Source organism: Pempheris klunzingeri, chromosome 21 (genome assembly GCF_042242105.1).
Source record: "Pempheris klunzingeri isolate RE-2024b chromosome 21, fPemKlu1.hap1, whole genome shotgun sequence".
NCBI classification, from domain to species: domain Eukaryota; kingdom Metazoa; phylum Chordata; class Actinopteri; order Acropomatiformes; family Pempheridae; genus Pempheris; species Pempheris klunzingeri.
The window spans coordinates 8,320,535-8,345,878 of record NC_092032.1 but is presented as its reverse complement, the minus strand read 5'-3'; the positions used below and the strand labels follow the sequence as shown (position 1 = coordinate 8,345,878).

General features: G+C 40.4%; 2 protein-coding genes across 3 annotated transcripts; both read right to left on the bottom strand.

Annotated features, from left to right (window-relative positions):
* Window positions 1-2,423: 2,423 nt before the first annotated feature.
* Window positions 2,424-10,215, bottom strand: zc2hc1a (zinc finger, C2HC-type containing 1A). 2 transcript variants are annotated; one of them, XM_070853255.1, is made up of 10 exons: window positions 10,170-10,215; window positions 9,437-9,510; window positions 8,149-8,265; window positions 7,081-7,107; window positions 5,645-5,786; window positions 5,237-5,379; window positions 4,377-4,482; window positions 4,174-4,249; window positions 3,594-3,698; window positions 2,424-3,312 (listed from the first exon to the last, which is right to left on the bottom strand). In XM_070853255.1, exons 1-10 carry the CDS (start codon window positions 10,186-10,188, stop codon window positions 3,177-3,179), a joined length of 945 nt encoding a protein of 314 aa, XP_070709356.1. In that variant the 5' UTR covers window positions 10,189-10,215; the 3' UTR covers window positions 2,424-3,176. The 2 variants fall into 2 exon arrangements, with proteins under 2 accessions (XP_070709356.1, XP_070709357.1); XM_070853256.1 differs by lacking the exon at window positions 7,081-7,107.
* A 9,110-nt stretch (window positions 10,216-19,325) lies between these two features.
* Window positions 19,326-24,299, bottom strand: bco1 (beta-carotene oxygenase 1). The gene is made up of 11 exons (XM_070852909.1): window positions 24,195-24,299; window positions 23,977-24,105; window positions 23,716-23,845; window positions 23,262-23,409; window positions 23,002-23,155; window positions 22,447-22,667; window positions 22,091-22,348; window positions 21,882-21,987; window positions 21,658-21,752; window positions 19,930-20,041; window positions 19,326-19,751 (listed from the first exon to the last, which is right to left on the bottom strand). The coding sequence occupies exons 1-11, from the start codon at window positions 24,256-24,258 to the stop codon at window positions 19,597-19,599; spliced, it is 1,572 nt and encodes a 523-aa protein (XP_070709010.1). The 5' UTR covers window positions 24,259-24,299; the 3' UTR covers window positions 19,326-19,596.
* Between the last annotated feature and the right edge of the window lie 1,045 nt (window positions 24,300-25,344).

Genomic DNA, 25,344 nt, shown 5'->3' with positions numbered 1-25,344 from the left:
TCACGCTGTAGCACGGTTGGTCTTTGAACTTTTTATAAGGCTGTCCCTCATGTGCTTTTAATCAAACCTGTACTGCACGGTAGAAAAAGAACAGTATATATATATATATATGCAGGGTTGTCAGAGGTGGAGTGACTCTTTCACTTTACATTGATAAGGGAACATCCATCATTGTTATTGTGTGTGTTGCTGTGATAGAGCATATCACCAAAGCTCTACACTAATCAGCACATTGTGTTTGTGTGTTGACTTCTGTTAACTAGAATAAGAGGAGGACATCAATGAGACAAAAGAGGAACAAGCTGAAAAGAATCGAGAGGGAGACAAAGAAACTTTGCAAAGCCAATGCAATCCTGTCTACCATGACTGAATGCTATGCAATGCTGAATACTGCATTAATGGACACCTGAGACCACCTGAGAACTCCAGCACGTTGTGTAGTGAAAAACTCGCACATCCTGTCTGTACTATGTGCTCCTTCAGTGGATTACACAAGAGGAAGTTTCCACTTCATTTAAGCTATTTCTGTCAAGTACCAGTGTTTCCCTCTTGCAGCTGTTTTGGGTATTGTATGACTACTGACTCTTCAGATATGTTCCCAAGCTACGCAGACACAAGCTATTAAGCCAACTGGAAAAGAAAGCTCCAAGGCCACCCAGCGAACTGGACCCTAGCGCACTGTGGTAAGTGGCAGGCGTGCGCTGCACTTACCACCTGTCACCATGCAGAATTCACAACAATGTCCTATAGATTCTATAACGAATGTGCACATCACACAGTGAAGCTCTTCCATGGCAGGTGTATTCAAAAGGGAAAATGTTTTATACAAGCATGCAGCTAAAACAATTTTACAACTCAATTAGATTGTGAAGAATATGCTACGTTTATTTGCACTAAGTGACAACTGCCCAAGCATGACCAGGGCATATTAACATGCACATATGCAGTTTTGCTTTCGCTTGCGGATTTGAATGACTAGCTCTGGCACGTCTTTGATATCTTGGTTATCTAAAGCTTCTTTGTTAAATTGTCTTTGACAGTTGTTTTAGGCTGTGTGTCAAGTCACACTGTGTTGATTAGTCATTGAGTATGATTGATATTTTAAAAGCACATTCTGCCACGGATGGCTGCGCTCAGCTCACTCACCTGAGTCCGTTCTGGGATACATACATGCATACAGTGGCTTTCCTGTCACATTCACTTGGTGCTTTGATTAATGGTACCTGCCTCATTTTAAAAAAAAAACATCAGGAATGTATCGTAGCTTGGGGAGCCAAAATGCTTAACTGCCACATTATTTCACATCATATTTAAATATGTCTTTTGAAAGCTTTCCCTGAAGCAGGCATCTTCACTTCCATATATATATATATACACACATATATATATACACACACACACACACACACACATATATATATATATATATATATACACACATACACATACATATATACACACATATATATATATATATATAAAGCAACTAACATTTTCTATGACCATGGCATATGTATTCCAAAGATATTTATATCTAAAACAAAGTAAAGGATCATGTGTTATTTTGTACTTACAACCCTAAATGATCTACTCCATAACACAACTGTAATGCTTTCTATTTCTTCTTGCTCAATAGACACTCACAACTTCATCACAGCCGTCTCCATAGAAATTTATTCATATTGGATATACATGGCATTAAGTGCACAACTGCATCCAGGCTAATGGCTGTTGGGTTAATGGAATCGGTACAGGAGAACACATCTGTCCAGTCTCAACATTTCAGTTTCAACATTTCTTATCATGTAACAAATACAGTTTGCTTGTTGGAACATGGAACAAAAGGACACAAAGATTATCAAATTAACCACTGTTCAGTGAACATTAACTATGCACCTTAAATAGAGGCCTTTTCATTTTTGTGTCTCACCTGTAAATGAACTAGGGTCATAAATAGTGTCTGTAATGTCCGGAGATCAACAGAGTATTTAAAATGGCTGTAGTGTTAATGTACTATTGACCTTAAATACATTAATGCACTGAATACTGACTCAGTAGAAACACTGTTGAACACATCCAGGTGCATTTAGGTTCCATACAAATCCAAATAAAAACACAACTTAATTCTGTAGAGCATTAACAAAAAAAAAGTTGCAGTAATTTTTCTTTCAATAAAACAGAGGGAATAAAAAAAATAAATAATTCTGGACATTGTATAAAATAAGCGGGAATAAAAGGGTTTGAGTAAATGCTACATTTGTCTAGAAACGTCAGGCCTATGATGGTAACATTAAGGTAGCTGGAGACAAGCTCTGCCTGTAAAGTGACCTTAAAGGGAGCTCTGACATTTAACAGCTAGTTCATTTTTGGACTGGTCCCTGTCAAAACAAGGCGATATCTTTCCAAAATGTCAACAAAATTCCTTTTAAAACCACATTGTTTTCTTCAGTAGTCAATCATATTGCACTTCAATCAGGAGCGTATTCTGTTTGAGAGGTCCGGGAATGCGTTTCAGCTCACGGTTGACTGGGGATTGAAATATAGGGGCAATCACACACACCTCTACTGAGTCACTTTTCCTTTACTTCCTTTTTATAACCAACCTCTTAGCTTTTATCTACCCTTACTCATCTCAAAGGATGCACCCATAGCTTTCCATTGCTGACACTGACTCTGCTCTAAGGTTACTGATTTTTGTCCGTTGACATTAAAATTAAGGTTTTGTAGTAATATAGACTCTAGTTTCACGGCAATAACGTTCATGTGTAAGAGCTGGTGGAAACAGCAGAGATGGAGAAAATAATGGGCTGTGTGGGTTGTTCCTGTGTCAGTTATGCTAAATGTATAATAGATTATGGCTGTTATGATAGTGCTGTGAAAACTGTACTACTCAAATATTGTACACAGCTGATGTACAAGGCTAGGGGTGTAACCCATACAGTGAAATAGAGCAGCAAATTCCATGAAGGCTAAACAGTAATTAGAAAAGAAAACACAGCACCATAGGGTTCTCTGCTGATGGCACCACTTTACTGCCTTGAAATAAGACCCAAGTGTGAAAATCCAGATTTTTTTTTTTTAACTCTTAGAGCGTTAGCTTTGGTGAAACTGTGGTGCTAGTTTGAGTACCGGTGCATCCCTACGTTCTTCTAAGTTCCCCCTCCTTCTGACCTCTATCAGATACACATCCTCCTGACCCCACACTCGCAGCAGAATTTAGCAGATTCAACAGGGTACTTGGTCCCACAAGCATGACAGAACTTGCTCTTCATCCCACCGTTGCCAACTTCGTTGTCGTCATCGACATCATTCCTAAGAAATGACCAAGCAGATGTTTATTGTAATTCTTACACTGTACTTCTTTGCGTAAGACAAAGTAGAGGTGAACTTTGTAAGAGTATGTAAGTATTTCCAAAGTACTCCAGGTTAGTGAATGGGAACAGAATGGACTCTCCAGCTTTTTGCAAAACACCACCACACCACAAGAGGTCAGCCTAGGTTAACAACACTGGAAAGTGGCTTTATTGTTGTGCTTGTCGTTGATTCTGGCGTTACTGGTTTTTTTGGGCAGACGTGTCAGTGCACTGGCTCACCTAGATATGTACGTGTCTGCTTTCTTCTTGTTGAGTGCCATTCCAGACTGAGGGTTCCTCGCAGAGCCATAGCCAGAGCTCATTGCTCGGGTCTTATTTCCAACACTGAGAGAGAAAACACAACAGAACAAAGACAAGGATGCATCAAATGCAAACCACTTGGACATTCACCTACTTTATATACATTGACCTACGGATGTGACCTGTTAAGCTAACGACAACATCAGTTACGTCAATCATGGTGTTAATATCTTTCTCTCAACACACTTGTCAACAAAAAGATAAAATAGTTACCGGTGAATACAAGCAACAGTGATTTACAAATAAAACGGCTTGGGGAAACAACATTAACAAACTTAGAGTATTTGGTTAGTATTACTATGAAATCTAAAAAGTCTAAAGTTTAAGAAATTTAAACTTTGCTCAATAACATCAGCAACATCATTCAAAGTCAAATATGTATGATAATAAAGGTAAAAAGGTGGCCAATTAACATTGATATATTCTAAACAAGCAAAGAACAATGCCTTTAACATTGTGTAGTGTGTGTGTGTGTGTGTGTGTGTGCGTGCGCACTGACCCTGATGGAGGGCTTGTGAGGCCAGAAGGATTACTCCTCAATGAACCTGCAGAAGAGACCTTACTAGGTGGGATTCCTATTTTAAGAGAGCAGAAAATGGGAGAGAGGCTGTGTCATTCCATTTCAGAAATCTGTCACAAATATCTTTGTCCGGTGTGAACACAACACCCTGTGACACACGATCGGCACAGCTGTGCCCTTACCTGTGGGCTGTCCAAGGCCTGATCTCTGGGGTAAACGGGAGGAGGCCGAAGGGATGGTTGACACAGCAGGAGAGTTGGCTTTCTTTACAGAGGCAGGAGGCTTGTACTGAAGCCAGAGTGAGGGAGGCAATGAAAAATAAATAAGTACATTAGCCATGGAGGTCATGGGATGCAAAGCATTAACACAGCCACTCTATATGGAGAAACAGAGAATAGGAAATGGGAAGAGGACACATAGGTCATGCATCATCATACTGCAGCCTTCATTAGGGCAGATCATACTGTAAATGTAACCACACATGGAGTATGCTTATGCGTACATGTGTAGACATTTGATAAGCACTGATAACTTCAAATGTGTGAATGCGTGCAGTGGTTTGGGTTGACAAACAGGAACATTAACACGTTTTAAACTGCTGTGAGGAAGAAAATCTGAGAAAGGCATAAAAATGGAAAAACTGACTGAGCGACACAGATCCACAGCAACTGGGAAACCAAAGTGACGTAATGATCAGCGGCCAAAGTTTCCTTATTGTGATGGAAACAGTGAAGCTCTCAACCAAAAATTAACTTCCCAGTCGTGTGCCATGGCTGTTGCTAAGTGACAGTAGTAATTCTGCAGCAAAGTTGGGGTCTCACCATGTAAAGGTAACTAGGAACACATGGATTTACAAACTCATCTGAATTATAAAAAAACAGGCAATAATATAGAATCAGGAATAACCTGGCTGTGTAGCTCTCTACACATCCACTCTAATCAGGAGGAGGAAATAACTTTTTGTCATACAATCAAGTGCATGTTTAAATGTGTCATGTTTACAATACAAAGTCAAGTAAAATAATACAAATTGTGTGTGTACCTGTGTGCGTGCAGGAGGCTTCTTGGCATCCCCTTGCTTGCCCTTATTGGGCATGCGGGCGGCCTGCTCCTGGCAGAACTTGATGTGTCTGTCAGCGGCGCCCTCATTGAACCTCCGCTGACAGTAAGGACACTGGACATAATCTAAAGACACGACAAGTGGTGAGAAAAATCCACATTCTGCGGCAAAACCACGTCCAGTCCATATTTATAATTTTAGTAGCAGTTGTAGAAGTATCATAACTGAAAAGACAAATGAACAGTCTGGGAAGTAAACACAGGCCCTGGTAAGCAGTTGTTTTGGTCACAATTCAAATAGTTTATTAAAAGTAACCATTACACAGCAATAGCTTTTACAGTTGGTTTTCTATTGTTGCTTAACTGCACTCTCCACAGAGCTTTGCGTTACCTGGATCATAAGTAGGAGGAGGAGGCGGGGGTAATGGTCCCCCGTCCTTCATGACCTGAGTGACGGCCTTAGCAGCCCGGATGGTAGCAATGAAGTCCTCATGTTTTTTGCGCCAGTTGGACGGCTTCTTAGGAGGCCCTGCCTGGCAGGAAGTAACACAGAGGAGATACTCTGTTGCTGAGAACTGGATGTTTTGGAAATAAGGTCACCTCCTCTCTCTCTCAGGTCCCTCTCATTACACTCTCCCTTAGACAATCGAACAGTGAGAACATGTTACTGAGCCGCCAGGATGCCCCAAAGCCAGTTTTAATCTGAAATGCTCTCCAGCAAAACTTAAAATTACTACGTTCTTATTTCACTCTTATTTAGGCCTGGAAATTCCTATGATTTAAGTCGTGGCTTTACTGAATGCAGCTGTCAACAACCATCCAACTCATAAATGATGAACATTGTTTCTATTCAGCTTGTTAAAGTCCCCTTTCTTGCCGTGGTGGTGGTCAGTGTCTTATCTAACGCTGATGATTTCTGCCAGAAGTAGTTCACTGGGCATCGTCTGAGCTCATTCTGTGGCAACATGATAGCCCCACTTCCTTCCTACTTCCTCCGATACGGTTACAGTCTTCCAGTTCATTGAGCGTGCTTGTCTGACAAACACAGATGAATTTGAGAGAACTGACACAAATAACTGCAGCATTTATAGCACGTTTCTCATTCTTCAAGACCTTTGACTGCATGACACGTTTCTATGAGTTTCATGTATTTCAAATAAATGCCACCTTATCGTGTATTTCCAAATTGCTGATGATGTGATACAGGGAGAACGTAGCAGCTACAGTAGGTATGTTCTGTTAATACCACACAACTGGGAATATCGTTATTCCAGTGGGAGGACAGAGTGAGTGTGCAGCAGTTAGCTGAAGCCAAGACAACAGAAAGAATACATGTATGTTGTTTTAACTTGACATTTTAACTGCAAACTGGGCACTGAAGGACCGGGGAGTCTTGGAGTGTCTTGAAACTTCATGCCCTCTATGAAGGTAATGCCTTAAACAAAGCTCAGTAGTTTGAAAGTGAGTTGTCAGAGTGAGCAAAGGAGGCTATGGCAGGTTTAAAAAGAATTAGTGCAGTTTGAGAAGACAGACACTGTCAACAGAGTAGTGGTTAAAGAAAATGAAAATATAATGAGGTTGAATGTTATCAGCTGTAGATTTTAGGAGAATAAGGAAAATAACACAGCTTTAGCTTTTCTTATAACTTATACCAACACCAGTGTGAGCTGACACGACTATTTAATCAATTATTCAAAGCAAGGAAATCAGCATTTATAAAGCCAGAAACAGTGGGAATGCCTCCTGGGCTTCAGCAGATTAACTGTGCCACTAAAACTCAAGTATACAGAAACAAAGGACACAGGTAAAAAAGATAAATCAACTTACTTTCTCAGAAGAGGATGAACTTTGTGACTGAAATACAATTGAAAGTGATTTACATTTGAAAATAACCTGCCAACACAAAAACTCAGTGCCCTTAATGGAACAGCAAAGATTGAAAACATGAGCTGTTCTCCACAGTAATGATCGCGTAATGGGCATATTTTGACAGCTGAATTTGATCTGGGCTCCAACGACCTAAGATGAGTGTGACGTAATGTGTAATGTAATGTAATTTTTCACAGGAGGGAGGATAAACAAGGCTATAAATACGACAGTAGCTCTGTGGCCTAAAGGTACATAGCTTCTTAAATTGCGATATGGAATATTTCTATCTATAGTAGCAGTGACCAAACCTTTAATCTGGGTCTTGCAAAACAAAAAAAATGTTGAAATGGTAATAAAGTATTGAAAGTTGAATACCTACAAGGTTCGTACAGCTTTTTAAAAGTACAATTTCTCCACACTTGAGCCAAAACTTTCCAGACTCTTACAGCTTTTATGTATAATGTCACTTTGTGTGTTTTACCTGTTGATCATATTAACTTTGATTGGATGATTATTAAATGCTTGCTAATTTCCAGAGCAGGGAATCAACAGATCAAAAATCCTTTTCATTTCGGTGCCAGTGTCAGTCAGTCTAGCTTCGCTCAGCTCTGTGTCTGGTGTGAGACACCAGGAGACAACAAACAAATATGACGACGAGACTGTTTCATGTCAAATATTAAGACTTTTGATTTGGTTTGTTGACTTTTTGTTCTCATTGTGTATTTGAAAGGATATTAGAATTCAAGCATATTCCTGATCTTGAAAACATCACAGTTAAAATCATTCTCCAAACAAAGACTTTTTGTGAACCCTGTACTTTTAGTCGTAGATGAACGAATGAATTACTTAGTTGAGTATCCAGTGACATCAAAGTTTTAAACAATATTGGAAATTTAGCTTAAATTCATTACGTTTTCCAGACTGGATGAACAACTTTGAACAGTTTTCTTCCTGTTAATAATCAAATTGGCCTCTCTTGAAAGTGACGTATTGGATTTCCACCCTCCTCCTGAAGTGTAATCTCACCTTTGGTTTGAGAGGTTTGAGTACGGGGATGTCTGTGCCCTCAGCTCTCTGTCTACTGGAGTCAAAAACCTTCCTCCTTTTGGTTGCTGACTTTTGGCAGATTTTAGCATGCTTCTCCTGTAGGGAGACAGAAAATATGCACAAAGCGCAATGGCAGCACACCTTAAAACCTGTTTCTGCATGTTTCCATAAACTGTGCTCATTTTGTTTCTATCACATTTCCAAATTGTGTTTTTGAAAGAGGCAGAAATGTAAGACAAACATGATTTCTGTGACTGCAGCTGCAAAATAAAGAAAGTAGACACCTCTGTTAAACAAAATCTGACTACAAAGTTTTTTGTGTAACATAAATGACACCAGTAATGTACTGAATGTTGCATCCAATTATTCCAAACCTCCTAATAAAGACACACATCCTTACACAAATACACTCGTGCCAACAAAATAATGCGCTAATGCATCGTGTATTGATGTAGCCGTCATCAACTAACGATGAGTGCTTATATAAAAGCACAAATTTGTATATTTACATTACTGGGAAACAGTTCGTTCACTGTAGCTCTGATGTGAAAAAACCCAACTCTGCTTTATGTTTTAATCATGGTAACATAGTAAAGTTATTATGAAAGCAAATTCAGTGGAGGTAATAAAAAATATGCATCCTATTCATCTTTATCTATGTGCACTACTGCTATGTAGACAACCACATGTACGAAGTGCTTCACACCATAAAAAGTCACTTAAAAGGAAAAGCCAGCTGAGTACTGAATGAGTCTTACTGTTAAAAGCAGCCTCTATAAGACAGCTTCAAGTGTACAAACATCACTTGTTTTTTCGATTTGATTCCTTGGTAACAAAATCCATTACATAGCAACCATTATCTATCATCTGCACTCCTGCATTTAAAGTTGGCAGCACATTTTAGCACTATGTCAGGTTCCTAGTCTGGGTTTTAAATCATGTAGTCTAAAGAGGCTTTCACAGGGCCCTACTGGCTGTTTGGACTGTAGCCATTGACACATCCAAACAGCTGATATCCTGTCAGCTGATAGAAACTGTGGCAAATATTCTCACAGGAGCAACCTCAGCACGTCCAAGCATCTGCTTAACATAACAAATTCATCTTTCTAACAAAATATATCGACCATCGAGTCTCAAATCTTAGCTAAACTAAATCCACTGCGTCACGCTCAGAATGTGTCTGCTCTAACAACACTGTACTTTCCTTCTGATTAGAGTAGTGTATCCTAGAACATCTCTGTTCAGGGACATATAAGGGTTTTCTTACCAGAACTTTGGGGAAGAAAGCTCTTTTACAGGTGTTGCAGTGAACCAGATCCTCAACAGGAGGAGCTTCACCATCTGCAAGAAGAAGAGATGAAGTTGTGATTGTAGTGAGGGAGGTTACATGTCATGGAGAACAGCAATGGGCCAAGCTGGCCACCTCTGTCTCCCCTGATGAAATCGTCTTGTGTGCCGATATTTGACACATTACTTACTTTAGCTTTCATAAATTCTGATTAGGGGATAACCCATGAATTGTTGCCGTGATTGTCTCAGATTATTTTACACAGATCCCACCAATACTTTCCAAAATAGTGACGTTAGAGGTGTGTTAGCTAAGTTTACACATGCAAAGACGTCGTTTATACGTCCATGCTGTCCGTATAACAATGGGACATTTTCAAAGAACTAACATGTAGCGGATTCCTTGCAATACTATGGTTTAATTCATGTTAAAGGTTCATTAGTTAGCGGCATGCTAACACTGAATAGCTCGTGTGGCTAATGTAGGGATCACACCCATTCAGAGACAGTAGCAGCTAGCTTTATCTTTGGCCCTGGCGTTACCTAGCATTACTTGGGCTAAATCCCAAACAAAAAAGAGGTCGCTGACAAAAACTGGCGAGCTAAAGCAGGAATTAATCCGCCAACTTGTACGGATAAACACGGGGAGGTTGTGTGCTCGACTTTGACACAAAATAGCTCAAATAAAACGCCTGGTCGGCAATTTCTCTCACCTTCAAATTCTTCCATCATTAGGTTATCTCTTGTCTGATGCTGCTGTTGTTACAGACGGCCAGTAGTAGCTAGAGGAAGTGAGAGGACTCACCCCTGCTCACTTCCGCTTTCGCTAAAACGCAGGGGACACGCTCTCAACTGTGTGACATTACCACTATTTCCTCAAAAAAAATACATAACCCGTGGAATTCAGCAATATGTGGAGTCTATGTAGGTTGCTGCTAGCGTTGTGATGATTACACATTTTGCTTAGCGGGTTTCACTCACATATGCGTGATGTGATTACGTCTCATATTGTCTGCTCTAAATTAAAAGGATTTTCTCATATATTGTTTCATTTATGTATCAGTTGGATACAATTCTAAATTATTACTGATTCATATTCAGTCTGTAGGCTCTCGTACCGATGTGGTATTATAATTCAGATCCAACAGGAAAAGACTTTCATAGGCTGGGCTTCAGAATTAACTATCTTGACATTGCTGATCTTTGGCTACCAATGGCAACATGGGCTGATGCCGCTACATATGCTAACATCCGAGCATTTCATTGGTTGTTATTGCAGTGGATATTTCCTCAGTGATGGGGTGTGGGAGGGAGGCACCCCTTGTTCCCATCATTATTTCCAGATATGGTATGAAAGCAAGCCAAGTAAAGCCATTAGTTTTGCAGTTTTTACATCATGTGAGGCATCCTCCCTCCTTTTATTGTGAAAGTCAAGTGTTAGTCAAAATCCTTGATTTTTCAAAATGACAAAAACATTTTTATTCATTTATTTTATTTTATTTTATTTTTTACTTATGATGACATTATTCAGCTTAGTACTTTCACAACACCAGGTCTGATCAGTCACATAAGGGCTATGGGTAGGCTGGTCTCCTTCCTATTTCAATCTTGTCTAGCTGCCAAACAATAAACCCAGTGTATCCCCTTGTTGCCTTTGTTAGTTCAAACACTTGCCCAGAGCACTCGGAAATTCCCTGTTGGCCATGTTGAGCACATGTGTCTTCTGAATGGAGTTACTGAAAGACAGATGCTGTGAGACCACAGTAAACCTGTTACTGAATGGGTTCAGCCTCTCTGCCTTCATCACAACAAGATCACTGTTCTCACACTGACTCTCTGTGATCTCTCTCTGTCTCTCTCCCTCTTACACACTCACACACACTCACACACACTCCGGATATATACAACAACAGCCCTGTCTGTTCATCTGTCATCTGACCTTTTGGCTTTCACTGAAAATTGTTAGGGTTGTGGTCCCTCTGTATGTATATACACACACACACACACACACACACACACACTGACACACTGTATGTCACACTGACATACAGTTTCTGGATGTCAGTGTGATATATGTATTTGCACAGTTTTTATTTTTCGATTTATATGCTTTTGATTTATATTATTGATTTATGTTATCAAAATAAATAATCAGTGGAAATTCATAGTGCAGGAAACTGAAAGTCAATTTCAAGCACTGACTGTAACACAGTCTACTGTAGGCCCATTACTTCACAAAATAAGGACTTTATTTTGAAATTTGTACCCGGAAGTTGTTATCTTCTTGAATTGGCTTGACGTTGGTAAATCCTCTGTCGGGAGCGCAATGGGTAATACCGAAGTGGCATCCAAGCCGATGTGATTGACCCCTGCGGATATTCGGAAGCCCTTTAACCCAAACAGGTACAAACAGGTATGACAACAATAACAGTAATAATTGTAGGAATAAAGCGTGCGTGCATGGTAATTCTATGCGTAACGTGAATATTCATGCAGGCTGCGTGTCCTGGCACTGACTGAGATCTGTGGGGGTCTTTGTCAGCAGAGAGAGACATATGGCTGTTGATTTATTATTGAAATCAGTGTGATCGTGTCGATCCTCCCTCTCCATTATTAGCATGCCTTTATGTTAAGTCAAGGTTCTTTCTGTGTCAACAGTGCAAGTGATTTATTAGAGGAGAGCACCCCGTTGCGCACGACTGAAGCCTTTTTGGTGCGCTGCAGCGTCTCCACTTAGCCTTTAATAGATGATAGAGGTTTGAAGACGTCAAGTATTTAGACCACACTCTAATAAAAGTTTTCATTTGACTAATGACAGCTTATACAGAACCATGGCAAGGCATTTAATTAAATGATTTAACCAATCCTGCTATAATCTTGTAGCTCATAGGTTTAAAAGAACTAACATATCACAGATACTTTGTAAGATCCTACTGACAGCATGTTGAGATATCTGTGAGACTGTGGTTGGGAATACAATGATAAGTTTTCTAATTGGCTGTGTAGGAGTATATGTGAGCATGGAAATGAAAGAGAGTGTTGGGCATCATTCCCAGTTACGCCCCGGCCACCTAGAATAACACTGGCATAAGTTTCTCCATTCCTTCACTCTCCTCATCACTGCCACACTCACTGTATGATTTTCTGTTTGGCAGCACAACAAATCAAATGGTTGCAGGGCTGGATCAGCCAATTTATTTTTCATTTTTTAGTGAACAGAGAGGGCAGAGCATGCTGGTGTGTTGTATTATTTAGTGATTTGATCATTTTTCTGGAGTCTGTGTTAGATATATGGTTGTTTAGGCCAGCTGAGCTGTGCTTCCCACATGGGAGAAAAGATACAAGGACAGCAGGAGCATGCCTCATACTACATACCCACATGCTCTCCCTCCCTCTCTCTCTCACACACACACACACACACACACACACACACACACACACACACACACGGCTATATACTGCTGATGTTCTACTTCATGGGTGCAACAGTGTGACTAAATTATGTAAACTGTAAAATTAATATTTCATAGAATGTGAACATGGGAAACAAGAATGTTATGTCACTTTTAGCTACAAATAAAACCACCTCTGCAGTCAAAAATATCTACATTTACTGGCAGTAACAAATAAAGTTAATGAATTAGTAATGATAATAAACAGTAGAAATCACCACTGACTCAGAATCACTATTTAAGTTGGACACAATACACTAATTCTCTGTTTTCATGCTGGAGAACAGTCATATTATGTCTCTTGCTTCCCCATGTTGAGTCTGACAATTGCACATGGACAACATCTGTTGGGTCTTGCCCATCGTGACACCATTTCAGGAATGACAGCTGAGTGGGAGCATGCTCAGATGATAACAGAGGAGGCAGCCCAAAATAGCCGCGGTCAATCACAGCCTGCTCAGCTCTGGAAATAGCCACAAATGTATGCGGGAGCTGAGGTCATATTTTCAAATTTTCCTGTTTGTCAAAAACACGGAGTAAAATCAAGCAATCTCTGGAGCGTCCAATTGAATATCAAGTTTCAGAAAGGCTTTTTTTTTTTTTTTTTGTATTCTTGTACATAATATAAGTGCACATATTAGAAATAGATACAGTTTTAGAAAGTCTCTGACAGTTAGATTGTAATTAGTGACAAAGGGGCAGAGGAGCCAGAACCTGGTCACTACTGAAGGGCAGCCTCACCCAAGCAGATTGATACAGAATGTCAACAGAGAGGTTTAACCTAAATCTCCATGGCAACACAGCTCCCATCATGCTCCAAGTGGGATGACATTTGGCACTGTCCTCCCTTGTGCCATAATTACTCCTTTGAGTGTGTGTTTTTGTTTTCTGTGTTGCACCCTCATTTGTGTTCCGCTGCATTTCTTCTGCAGAATCTCTCTCCTCTTTGTCAGTGGTGCTGCCTGTGCCCTAGACTGCGATTAAAATAGATTAATCAGGGATTAGGTCATACGATAAAAGGAGGGAGGGATTTAATTAATGAGTGCATGGGTAACCCAGTGTGTCACTTACTTCACGTCAACATAAACTGCAGATGCATCCATTGTGCGAAGCTGCTGAGGACAAACTGCGCAAAAATTCTCCGCTTTTGAGTCGTTTCCCTATAAAATGTAGTGCATGTCCACTTGTGCGTGTATCCATGTGTGTGTGCTAGGCCCTGCTATGGTGAGGTGTGTTAGCGATGACGGATGTGGAGGCGACCTATGAGGACTTCATCGCCTCTCGACGGTCTGGTCGCAGGAACGCTATCCATGAAATCCCAGCAGCCCCTGCAGCGCAGGGACCCGCTGACCTGTCACAGAGTCTGGCACAGCTCAACATCAACAAGACAGGTGAGAAACATCACTGGTCACAATAGCACATTTGCTTACAGGGGGCCACACTACGCAATTCTATAACTCAGTGTGACTCTGCTTATAATTGCTGGGAAATTGTAACTTTACCACCAGGGGATGCCAAAGCCCAAACACTTCTGCATTAAGTGGTGATAAAACGGCTATTTATCGCCAGAATTCGTATTGTATGAACACAAAAACATTACTCACTCATCACTTCCTCCTCTTAGAAATACTTACTTATTGCTACTTCATTTGGGTGTTTGACCTTCACTGTGCAGAAAGATATGTGTGCAGAGTTTGACACTAGAAAGCTGTTTTCACATCCATCTGCTGAAAGAGGAAAGAGTCTTTGTGCTCTCGAATGTACGACATGTACACACGGGGTGACTTTGTGACATCACGGCTAGTTTACTCGAAGAATATTTGCATAGTCGTAGATTCTGCCATGATTGCTTTCCATGGTGCTGAATCCGAGGCTTTGCTGGGTGTTTCCTGACATTTGGTAGGGCAGGCGGGAATTCCAGTGGTGGAAACTGATAGCCAATAGTTTGCTTTCAATGACTGACCTCTTCTGCACAGCACACTATGTTTACCTTGTTGTCTTAGATCCTGGTTGCTGAGTAATGGGGACACCAACACTAAGTTCCCTCCACTCTGTTTTTTCACTGCCTGGAAGGGATTTATTTTAAATATAAAATAGAGTATAGAGTCTGTCTACAAACGTCCAAGCAAGGGTCAGGGTTTTTTTTTTTTAAACGACTTCTATTCCTGTTGTTTTCAGGGTGACTTGTTCACTGATTCAGCCAACGTTATTCGCATCGCTGACTTCAACGTGGTATTTTTGCATTGAACTGATTATCTGTCTCTCTCTGTCTTTCTCTGTCTGTCAGGTGATGAGGGAGAAGACGCTGACAAAAGTCAGGACTCTCCAGCTAAAGAAGAGGAGACTCAAGCTGAGGGCTGCTGATATTTTTACACTCAAGCAACCATTTCCTCTGGTCTACCCTGAATGCTAGGGCTCTGATTGGACAGTTGCACCTAAAGACTATGAACAGACGCTGCAAACTCCTCTACTGCCACCATAATGCCATCAGGAGATGCACCTTCCCTTCTGCACTTAGGTGTGTTCCAATTCCTTTGAAAAGCCTCCTTTCCTTGCCGCCTTTCTTTCATGGCTGCTGGTTATGAGTTTGGATGCGATGCACCATGAAGGCAGCATGACGTCAACGACCAAAACCATCCCCGTCTGACTGTCAGTGGTCCCGAGAGGAAAGGAGAGAAGGAAAAAGAGGCCATTCAAGAGTTTTGGGTCAGGCTTAAGTGTTTCCACTGAATTAAAATCCCCCCACCAGCCCTCGCCTTGAATCAATCAGCACTGATGTGGCTGAAACACTTCCAGGGAACCGAGGACACCTACTCCTCGTCAACGCCTGCACACACGTGCTCCCTCTATCAGCGCTCACTGTGGACCGAATCTCCCTCAGTCGATTTTCTTTTTGTATATTGTTTATTTTAGGACGTGCATCTATTTCTATCTATTGAAGTTTGGCTGAGCTCGCTAGACTTTATCTCACAACTGCACTCCAGTTTCAAAGTTAAATTGAACATCCCAGGGGAGAGTGCTGTGGGTGAACTAGGTTGCAGTCTGGCGTTTTTCACATTATATTAATTGATCATACAGTCAGGGACGCTTGAAATCAGGTCAAAACACAGGACATAATGCATTTATTGTGGTGTTAGGGATTGCATTGATCATCACTTTCACTCCGTCAGTGATCAAGGGAAAAAAAAAAATTTGAAAGACTATGAACCATGTTCTGTTTCACTGGCTGGCTTCCCTGTTTCTTGCTTTATTTCTAGCTGTGACACACTGACACATAACCTTTTAGTGCCCACATACAGCCAACGAGTACTTCTACTAGATGATGCACCCTGAATGCAGCATTTTAAATACAGTTTGTTGCCAAAGCAAGTCATCTGTTAACTCTCCTACTATTGCGTTATTTTATACATTCAAAATATTGTAAAGGTTTATTCTTAACATATATATGGAAAATTATTTTCTGACATTCAGTATTTTAAAATGCATCTCACATATGATTCACCTCATTTTGATTTGCAGTGTCAACATTTTGTAACTTTTTCTAGTAGTAAGCCATTAACTTCAAATGTTCATTGCGAGTCTGACTTCCATTCTTGCTGTTGCTCGGATGGTTACTAATAGTTTGGAGTTCAACTCGTTGTCTGCAGCTGGTTTTTGGAGAAGTCTTCTGTCTTGCTGTGTGTGATGGATTCAGCAGTTCCCTTCTTGAGTACAAGGTGTAAAGTTTTCTTAGTCTACATGCAAAAAGTGTCCGTTTTGCACTGTGTTCTGGTTATCCTTAGATCAATAGGATGTGCACGTTGGAAATGTGATTTGGTGCTGGAGATGATAAAAGTTACAATACTGATTGCACTCAACACAGTGTGTTATTTATAATGTGTTATATTATTGTCTATTAGAGGTCTGTGTGTGTGTGTGTGTGTGTGTGTGTGTGTGTGTGTGTGTGTGTGTGTGTGTGTGTGTGTGTGTGTGTGTTAGGGGGCCTCTGTGAGAAAGATTATTGTTGTGATTGTACAGACCTCCTATGAATTCTTACACTTCCCATTGTTCTCAGTAGTCAACGTTTTATTTAGAACTATTATTAAGAGCCGTCCCTCTTGATAACACAATGGTAGCTGTGATGCTCTGACTTTTTTGGTTATAAAAATCAAATGTGTGAATATGCAGTCTGAAACTGTCATTCTTGAATTCATATGACACTGACATACTTTTGTGTGATTCTTTTTTTTAAAGTGATGACATCGTTTGCACGTCTTTTCTTGTTTTATGAAATATTTGATGCATACAAGAAGACTGAAATTGATTGGCTTGTTAAAGCGGCAAAGAGGCATTTTTACACTCACTGTAACATTAACACTGAGTCAGGTATGGTGGGGTTTAATGACTAGTACTGTTCCACTGTAGGTGAGCGAGAGCACTCACATTTGTGTTGTATTTTCCATGTTATTATTTTCTGCAGCTCACTCATGAGTTATGCCACTGTAATGTCAAAGACTTAACTGTATAGTGCCCTCTTGTACGATTTATTTTTTATTTTGTTATTTATGATGTACAATTAAATATCACAGGTGAAAAGTGAAAAGTGTGTGTGTGTGTGTGTGTTCTGTCCACAGGGGAGGGGTGTGGGTGAATGAGGTCTTTGTCTCCCTCTACTGGTCAACCAGAGACCTGTTACTCATCCACATCCACACCATTAGTCCATTTTTATGTTATGATTGTTAAGGTGCAATACTGAAAAGAACACTGTCATCAGTCAGTGTGATACCCTTAACTGTGATTTTGTTGACGATGCAGTTACTAAAAAAAATTTTTTCACACATTTTTCCCCAACAATAAGCCAGCTTAATGAAATTAAGGAGCAAAGACCATGTTGGCATGGTCACAGCACAAAAAGAACTTAATCACCTTCTGATGTAGGCAAGAGAGAAGCATCAGTCTGAAGCTAAACAGTGCTTCGGGTCAATAAAAGGTTATCGGATTGTATGAGAGTCATAACAAATGAACTCTAATAGGAAACAGCTGAATGACTTTCTCAGATCTGAAACACAGGACTTTGCCATGATTTCTTATTTTTCAACATTCCTAGACAGTCGCTCTGTTCCAGCTCTCAGGAAAAAGTTTATAACCCTGTCTGCGCCTAGAATGCCACGCCCATCTGCCAACAATGACTTTGGACCAGCAGCTTCAACATCTGTAGTAATGGAGTGTTTTGAGAGTGCAGAGGATGCTGACACATCCAATCAGTAAGCGTTTAAAATACCCTAAAGCATGTGCCCATTTACATCAGCTGTTCTGAGATCACTGAAATCACAACGCCCCCCCACCTGAGGTCAGACAGTACAGTAGTACAGGGGTACCACAAGGCTGCCTGAGCTCACCCATCCTCTTCACAGTGCACACAAACGAATGCAGAAGCAGACAGCCGAATGGTTGCATCACCAAATTTTCAGATTGCCAACTTTAGGGTCTGGCGTCACAGCCACCGCCTCACCCCAAGACTCCTATAATACAAGTCATTACCTTCGGGTAGACATTACAGAGCCGGCGAATCCAAAAACAACCACTTTCATTTTTCTTTCCTCCCAACTCCTGTAATACAAACAACCAACATGATCCTTGCTTGTAGTGTAGTGTCTCATAAGTAGGGAGGCACTGTTGCACTTACTTCTATGCATTGTGCTTTTTTAAAGGTTTATATTATTTAATTCCTCATTCTTATAATATGTGTCATTATATTATTATTTATTTTCCCTTACAAGGTGTGTGCAATATTTTACATATCTTTTTTTATTTTTTCTTCACCCAATGGTGACAATAAAGCATACCTTGTCTGAGATAGCGGTTATTATCACTAGCCTGTGTCAGCCATTAGATTCCATGAGCCACAGCATCTCCAAGTCATTCTTATATCTTCATATATTATATGATCTTATCAAATTGTTCTCGTGATTAGTATATAAAACTGACAAATACTGCGCTCCACACTCACCTTCATTGTATTTGAAACATTGTAATAATTATCTGTGGCAGCTTGAAGCCTTTTATCTTTAATCGCAAAGCTGTGACACAAGGCAACTTTTACCCTCTTTCTCTCTAATGAAAAGGGTGATTTGGTGTACAAAGATTTCTCTGTGCCAAATGAACTTTGCTTGTGAGTTAACTTATCTTTGAACGCTAGTTAAGGAGTTAGATGATACTAGGGGACAAACTACTTATTCAGGTGAAATAAATGGTGTCTTATCACAAGTCAAAACATCATATAACCATAACTGGTTACTCTGATATCTCTTAAACATATTGGTTTGATTCATTCTCATAATCTTACGAGTGGAAACACATCTTAAACACAGCATGTTTTATTTTTTTTCTAATGAAAAGCATCAACACAATAAAAGTCATAGTAATACAATAATGTGGATATATATATATATATATGTATATGTGTGTGCGTGTGTGTGTGTGTGGATGCAAGCTTAAGCAACATTTGTTGCACACAAAATCAACAAATTTGCATAATAAACATACCTAGATATAGAAATTTTGTTCTGATACAATTGCTATCATTTTTCATAGACGAGGAACTTCATACACATCCTCATCTCGCAATGGTCTAAAAATGTTCAAATGTTCAAATAGATTTTTTGGGAAGTTCTCCACAGGCATTTTTGCATATACAGCACATAACTAACTAATTTCCTTGAGGGATAAAGAATCCATGCATATCCTTGTGGAACTCAGTGCTCACGTATGCTCGAGCTACTTCCTTGAATGTCTTGGCATCAAGAATCAGGAGGAAGTCAAACTGGCCTGGGTTGGAGTTGATAACTGATGTTAAGACCACGCCTGCAAATAGAAGGGAAGAGGTCAAAGCCGTGAAATCACATCAAGTGGTGGCAGGTTTTCAGATTTACTTCAAAATACAGTTAACATGGAGTCTCCTGAGAACAGACGTAATCTTTGTGGGCTGTTCGTTTGTCCTCCTACATTGTGCACACACACACACACCACACAGTGTTCTCACCATCGTCCTCTGACTCTCCATTTGGTCTGGGAATGAACACAGGCTCTGACGGCCAGCAGTTGTCCTCGCTCCAGTACACCTTCTCTTTGGTTTGTGTGTCAAACTTCCCAATCTGCATTAAATGAGTAGATAAATAGAACACATCATACACATGTACATCATATCAAAGCAACAAATACTCTGAATTCCTCATTCTGCATCTGTCAGAAGAACGCCGCCAGAAAGGTTCAGCATTTATCTGCAATTATTCATTTCACACATAGTAGAAGACCACTTTCGACATTACAACACTTACAATATTAAAACAAATAGATACATGACACACATTTGTGGGCTCTACTGAAAGGGAAATCAGTCAAAGGCAAGATTTTTGATAAGCATGTATATGTTGTTTTGACATGATGAGTTGCTGCTCGTTCCTGCCTCTTTCCTCTACCGTCCATTAACAGCATCTAACATACAGAGCTTATCTTGTGAACGTTAACTACCTACAGTACTTTGTCCCAACAGTGAGCCATATATTTAAGCTGTAAAGTTGCAAAAGAACATCTGTGCAGTCAGGAATTTAGAAACTGTCACTTAGTCAGGTTCAGTGATTGTTTGGAAACTGTCAGGTTGTCTGTCAATAACAGAGCTGACGCATGACTGATGGTCATTAATGCACACATTCACACCTACTGGTTTACTTGAAGTCCCCAGTTAGCCTTTGGGGCATGTCTGGGGCCTGTGGGGGAGAAACCGGAGAAACCGGAGAAAAACTGACACTCACAGCACATTTCAGTCATATTTGTGTTCCTTGCTGTTGAAGTTCAATCAGCCAGCCTAATCAATAACCACCTCTTGAGTTCTTCTAAGAAATGTGGTGTTAGCATGTGTGAAGACTCTTGTTGTTTGGCTCAAAGTAGGACAAAGGTGTCCCCTCAACCATGGTCTGCTTCAAATCTTATTTACTTCTGATGAAAAACACATTAAAACATGTTCCAGATGTGAAGCTCCGTCTCTAGTAATGACTTTCATCATCATTACGTTTGCTTTAAATACTTCCCGTTGCTCTTCCTGTTCTTAATTCATTTCTCCAAACAACATTAAATTTCAAAGAAAACCTGAAGCTCTCCTCTGTTGCTGCTATTCTGTGTCAAGTGGGAGGAAATAAAAAATATCTGATTGTCTAAATCAAGATGTTTCCTTTGGTACCTTCCTCTTTGCAGACACTGTACCTCTCTACTGCAGTGAGACACAGGGGAGGCTCTTTTTGAAAGTATTATAGACTTTTGTTATTCGATACTTTGAAGCCTCGCTGAGTTTATTGCTTCTTCCCATTGTTTTCGGTGCACTGATGTACAAGTGTACCCAATGGACAGGACATGTGGGTATTCCAGTCGGACCCATGGGTCTGTCCAGAGTACCCACATGTCCTGGTCTGAAGTGGTTGGGTCTTTGTTGCCGCCACTGGTAATTCACACTTCAACAAAGTACTTCCTACGTTGGATTGCGTCAACTGCTAATTCTCAGTTCTGCAATTTGCTTCCTTAAGCTGTAAAAACAATGCTGCCAGGAAAAATGTGTTTCCCAACAGCCCTGTATTCAAATTCTCTGTTCTACCACAGTCTGCAGGTTTCGTGTCTCTCTTGACAAATAACACTAACGAGTGTGTAAGAAATCACAAAGACGGATGTTCCCACTATTTCTGTTTTGCAAAGGCCAAATGAAAAACAATAGGGATGTTACCTTTTTTGATAGTGCAGACTCCTCCACACAGTTTGCATAGACGTACCGGTGCCTCTTGCCATTGACGTCATAATTAATTCTGGGTAATTCTAAACCTGATGGAAATAGGATACCAGTTTCAGCATTTGTATGACGGAATCAATTAGTCTCAAAGGCACAATTCAAGAAACACTACTTGAGGAGTAATAACTTGATTTGCTCTATTTGAGATGCAGTGGTTTTACCTTCACAGAGCACCTCTGCCTGACAGATGAGTTTGCCTTCCTTTTCCTTCACAGCACTGGCTGTCGTGCATTTGAGTTTCACCAGGTCCTCTCCAACTGCAACGCCCTGCACAACCAAGACAAAAAAGTAGAAATGAAGTGTGAGGTGAACACCTTCTCTTCCTTTTAAATAAAAAAAAAAAATCAACTTGTTTTTTAAAAAACCTCACCTTGTCTGAGTGGATGGGAAGTACAAATCTTCTGTAGTTTGGTTTGGAGTAGGACTCATCATGGAATTTGGGGCTTTCCTTCAGCTTGCTCAGGTAGAACATGTCATAAAGGCTGTTATCATCGTAAGCGATCACATCGAAGATCACGTGACCGTCGTCCTCAAAAGCATTCACGTGATGGTAGACCACCATCGCTCCGGTGAAGTACTTTGTCTCCACCTCTTTGCCGGTCTTCCTGTCGATCAGGTGGATCAGAGTCTGTTGAAGAAATAAAATATGAAAATGAGTCATTAGGTCAGCAGGGTGAATATAAAGAGTGAAAAAACAAACAGACACAGACAGCAGTGACCCCTTACATTCTCCTCAGGGCAGAATTTCAGGCAGCTCGCCCAGTTGACTCCCCTCATGTACGCAGTGGCCATCTTGACGATGTCCAGTTTGAACGGCTGCTCGATGAAGATGAAGTAGTTGTCCGTCATGCCGAAGCTGTGGTAGTAGCTCGGCGTGAGCAGGGTGCGGCAGGGAACTGTGCAGATCACCTCCACGTTCTTCAGTGCAGGGACGTTCTTGCCTTTGTCTTAAAGATTTAAAACCAAACGAAGAGCAAAAGAAAGGGACGGAAAAAGGGAGAAGTTAAAGAAAAAGACACTTGGACTGTGTCAAAGCTTTATTATGCTTATTACATTCCATGGAACTACTGACGTGATTAGACTTACACTAGAAAACTAGTGTAAAGCTGAGAAATGTGGAGCCAATAGCTGCAGGCACTGTTTCCCATGGCTGTTGTTCATCTGAGTCATGTGTCATGTCCTACGTTTGTTGTATCTTTATTGTCTACATCTTGTCTGCCAAGTACAACTGATAAGAAGAGACAGTAAGACAAAGTATAGCGAGCCACAAGGTTTGTATACCTTTCTCTGAAACAGCAGCAGGGACTTTGAACAGCATGTATTTGGTCTTGCCCTTCTCTGCTATTGAAGTTCCGATGTTGTAGGCGTTGCCCTCTTTGTCATAGTGTGGATGTGATGAGGCCAAGTTTACCGGCAGGTACTTCTGGTAGTCCACCTGTGTGAAACAGAGCAGCAACTCGTGAGCTCAGAGACTAACCCTTTGTTTGGACGCGTGTCTGTAGGGTGAGTAGAGAGTGAGCGAGACCAGCAGGTGACGTTACCTTCTCCTGAGTTTCCAGGGTCACAGGATCAATCTTGCGGATGTAGTTGGTTTCAGAGGTGGCATAATAGTCGCTTCCGTATTTAATGAAATTGCTTGCGCCGTTGTCAGTGAAGTCAGGCACTGTGTGGTTCAGAAAGGTAATTGCCCTGGGGATAAAAAAAAGAAAGAAAGCCATTTCAAGGTTATCCAAAAGACGTAAAGTCTCATTCATTTGCATGCCAACGGTCAGGTTTTACCCTAACAAAAAAGACTGATTATGCTAATGTTAGACACTGCAGAAAAGAGGCTACTTGCATCTAAACAACTCGCAAGACTCGCAAGTTTTCAAATGAATGCTTACACTATCATATTAAGATAATATGGATGCCAAACACAAAATTTGTAAAGAAATAAAACTCCTATAATGAAAAGAGAAGAGAGTGTAATCAGAATAAAATCAAAGGTGAACTTACTTGACAATGAAATTCTTGCTTGGGTCAGGGTAAGCCATTGTCCCCATCTCAGACACAACTATTCTGTTTGCAGCCATGTTGGCTTTATAGGTGTCGCCCCTGAGGAATCTGCTCCTGTGGACCACTTCACCTGGAAGAAAGAAAGAAAAAAAAAAAAACGTATTTATATTATATTATTTCTATCACTGCGTGTTTAAGCTCTGTGATGAAACATTGTAAAAGCCGCAGATCCATTCAGAAAGTTACAAATGCATGACGAACCATCTTTAATGGTTAAACTGTGCATGATGGCCATCCCATCAAACCAGTGCTCGTAGCTGGTGTCCCCCACGGAGAAGATGCCGGGACCATTGCGCAGCAGTGTCCCCTGCAGCCAGCTGGGAATATTCCCTAAACGAGAAGAAAAGCGCAAAACCCTCAGCTTGTGGTACAAATCATTAATGAATCATGAAACAGTGTAAAAAAAAAACTCGACCTACCTTTTACTTCTGCCTGAGTGGGCTCCGGCCTCTCCTCTGCGTTCTTGGAAAAGTCTGTGGACATGTTTGCCGAAGGTACTGTGATGGGCACACGGAGATGTCCGAATAAATACTGCAGTCCGACACCCCAACAGTGCAAACCACTCCCTTCAAAGTGCCTGTCTTTCATGGGAAAGGGGGGCGGGGGACATTTCTCTGTAAAGCTCATCATGCTGCTCAGTTCAGAGAAAAGAGTTCAACCCTTGAGTCATATTCCGTCATCTACTGATTGATAATGTCTCACCTGGCGTCGGGTTCCAATGCTCTTCAACTCAGTTCACAACATCAAAAATGATTCCACTTTTCCACCCACGTTTATTTTAATATGAACCATTATAATATATTCACACACACACACACACACACACACACATATATATATATATATATATAAAAACATTACATATATATAGATATATAGATATATATAGATATATATCTATATATCCTCATGACACTGATAAATAAACCTGCAATTTAAGTGTTAATCTCTCACTGCTTCTCTGAAAAGATTACATAACCTGCAATCCACTTTTATTGGCCACCATGTGTATTTCATTATTTTTTTTAGATGCACAGTTTGATTCACTTTGTGGAGCAGAATACTGCATGGATAGTATTTTATTGTTTAGCCAACTAATTACTAATTAGCAGCACATTTTTGTAATGAAGCCCGTAGAAGAGCCTGAATCATGTTTCTGAACAGTGTGAATTTGATTTGATGTCTCATGTTGTAATATCGCTTTATGGCCTTTCATCACTTTTGACCTCAAACACCTTGTTTTATATCATTCACTATCAGATTTTTTTTTTGTTGTTCTATGAACTAGTTTTCTCAGAAGAATGTGTGACGACTCCTAAACAGGGTTCAGTGTCATCGAAGGCCTATCAACTTTGTTATTATCTGATTGTGGCAACAACAGATGTTCAATCTTGTGCTTTTATGTCCCTATTCGTCCCTTTGTTATGCCACCATCAATCTGTCAGCAAAGTTATGCACCGTGTCAAAGTTTCAGTGTTCTAACCTCTGACTTTTCCTGCAAAACAAAGCACACAAAGGAGACAAATTGCAAACAATTCTATTGGTGTAAACAACAATTATCTGAAAAAA

What these genes read in the sequence shown, in the direction of transcription:
- bco1 (XM_070852909.1), bottom strand. Translation starts at nt 24,258, where the DNA reads ATGTCCACAGACTTTTCCAAGAACGCAGAGGAGAGGCCGGAGCCCACT. An exon ending in CACTCAGGCAGAAGTAAAAG is followed by an intron (nt 24,106 to 24,194) that starts GTAGGTCGAGTT and finishes CTTCTCGTTTAG; the next exon opens with GGAATATTCCCAGCTGGCTG. An exon ending in AGCAAGAATTTCATTGTCAA is followed by an intron (nt 23,410 to 23,715) that starts GTAAGTTCACCT and finishes TTTTATCCCCAG; the next exon opens with GGCAATTACCTTTCTGAACC.
- zc2hc1a (XM_070853255.1), bottom strand. An exon ending in GTTCATCCTCTTCTGAGAAA is followed by an intron (nt 5,787 to 7,080) that starts GTAAGTTGATTT and finishes ACTTCCTGCCAG; the next exon opens with GCAGGGCCTCCTAAGAAGCC. An exon ending in AGCCTCCTGCACGCACACAG is followed by an intron (nt 4,483 to 5,236) that starts GTACACACACAA and finishes CTCTGGCTTCAG; the next exon opens with TACAAGCCTCCTGCCTCTGT.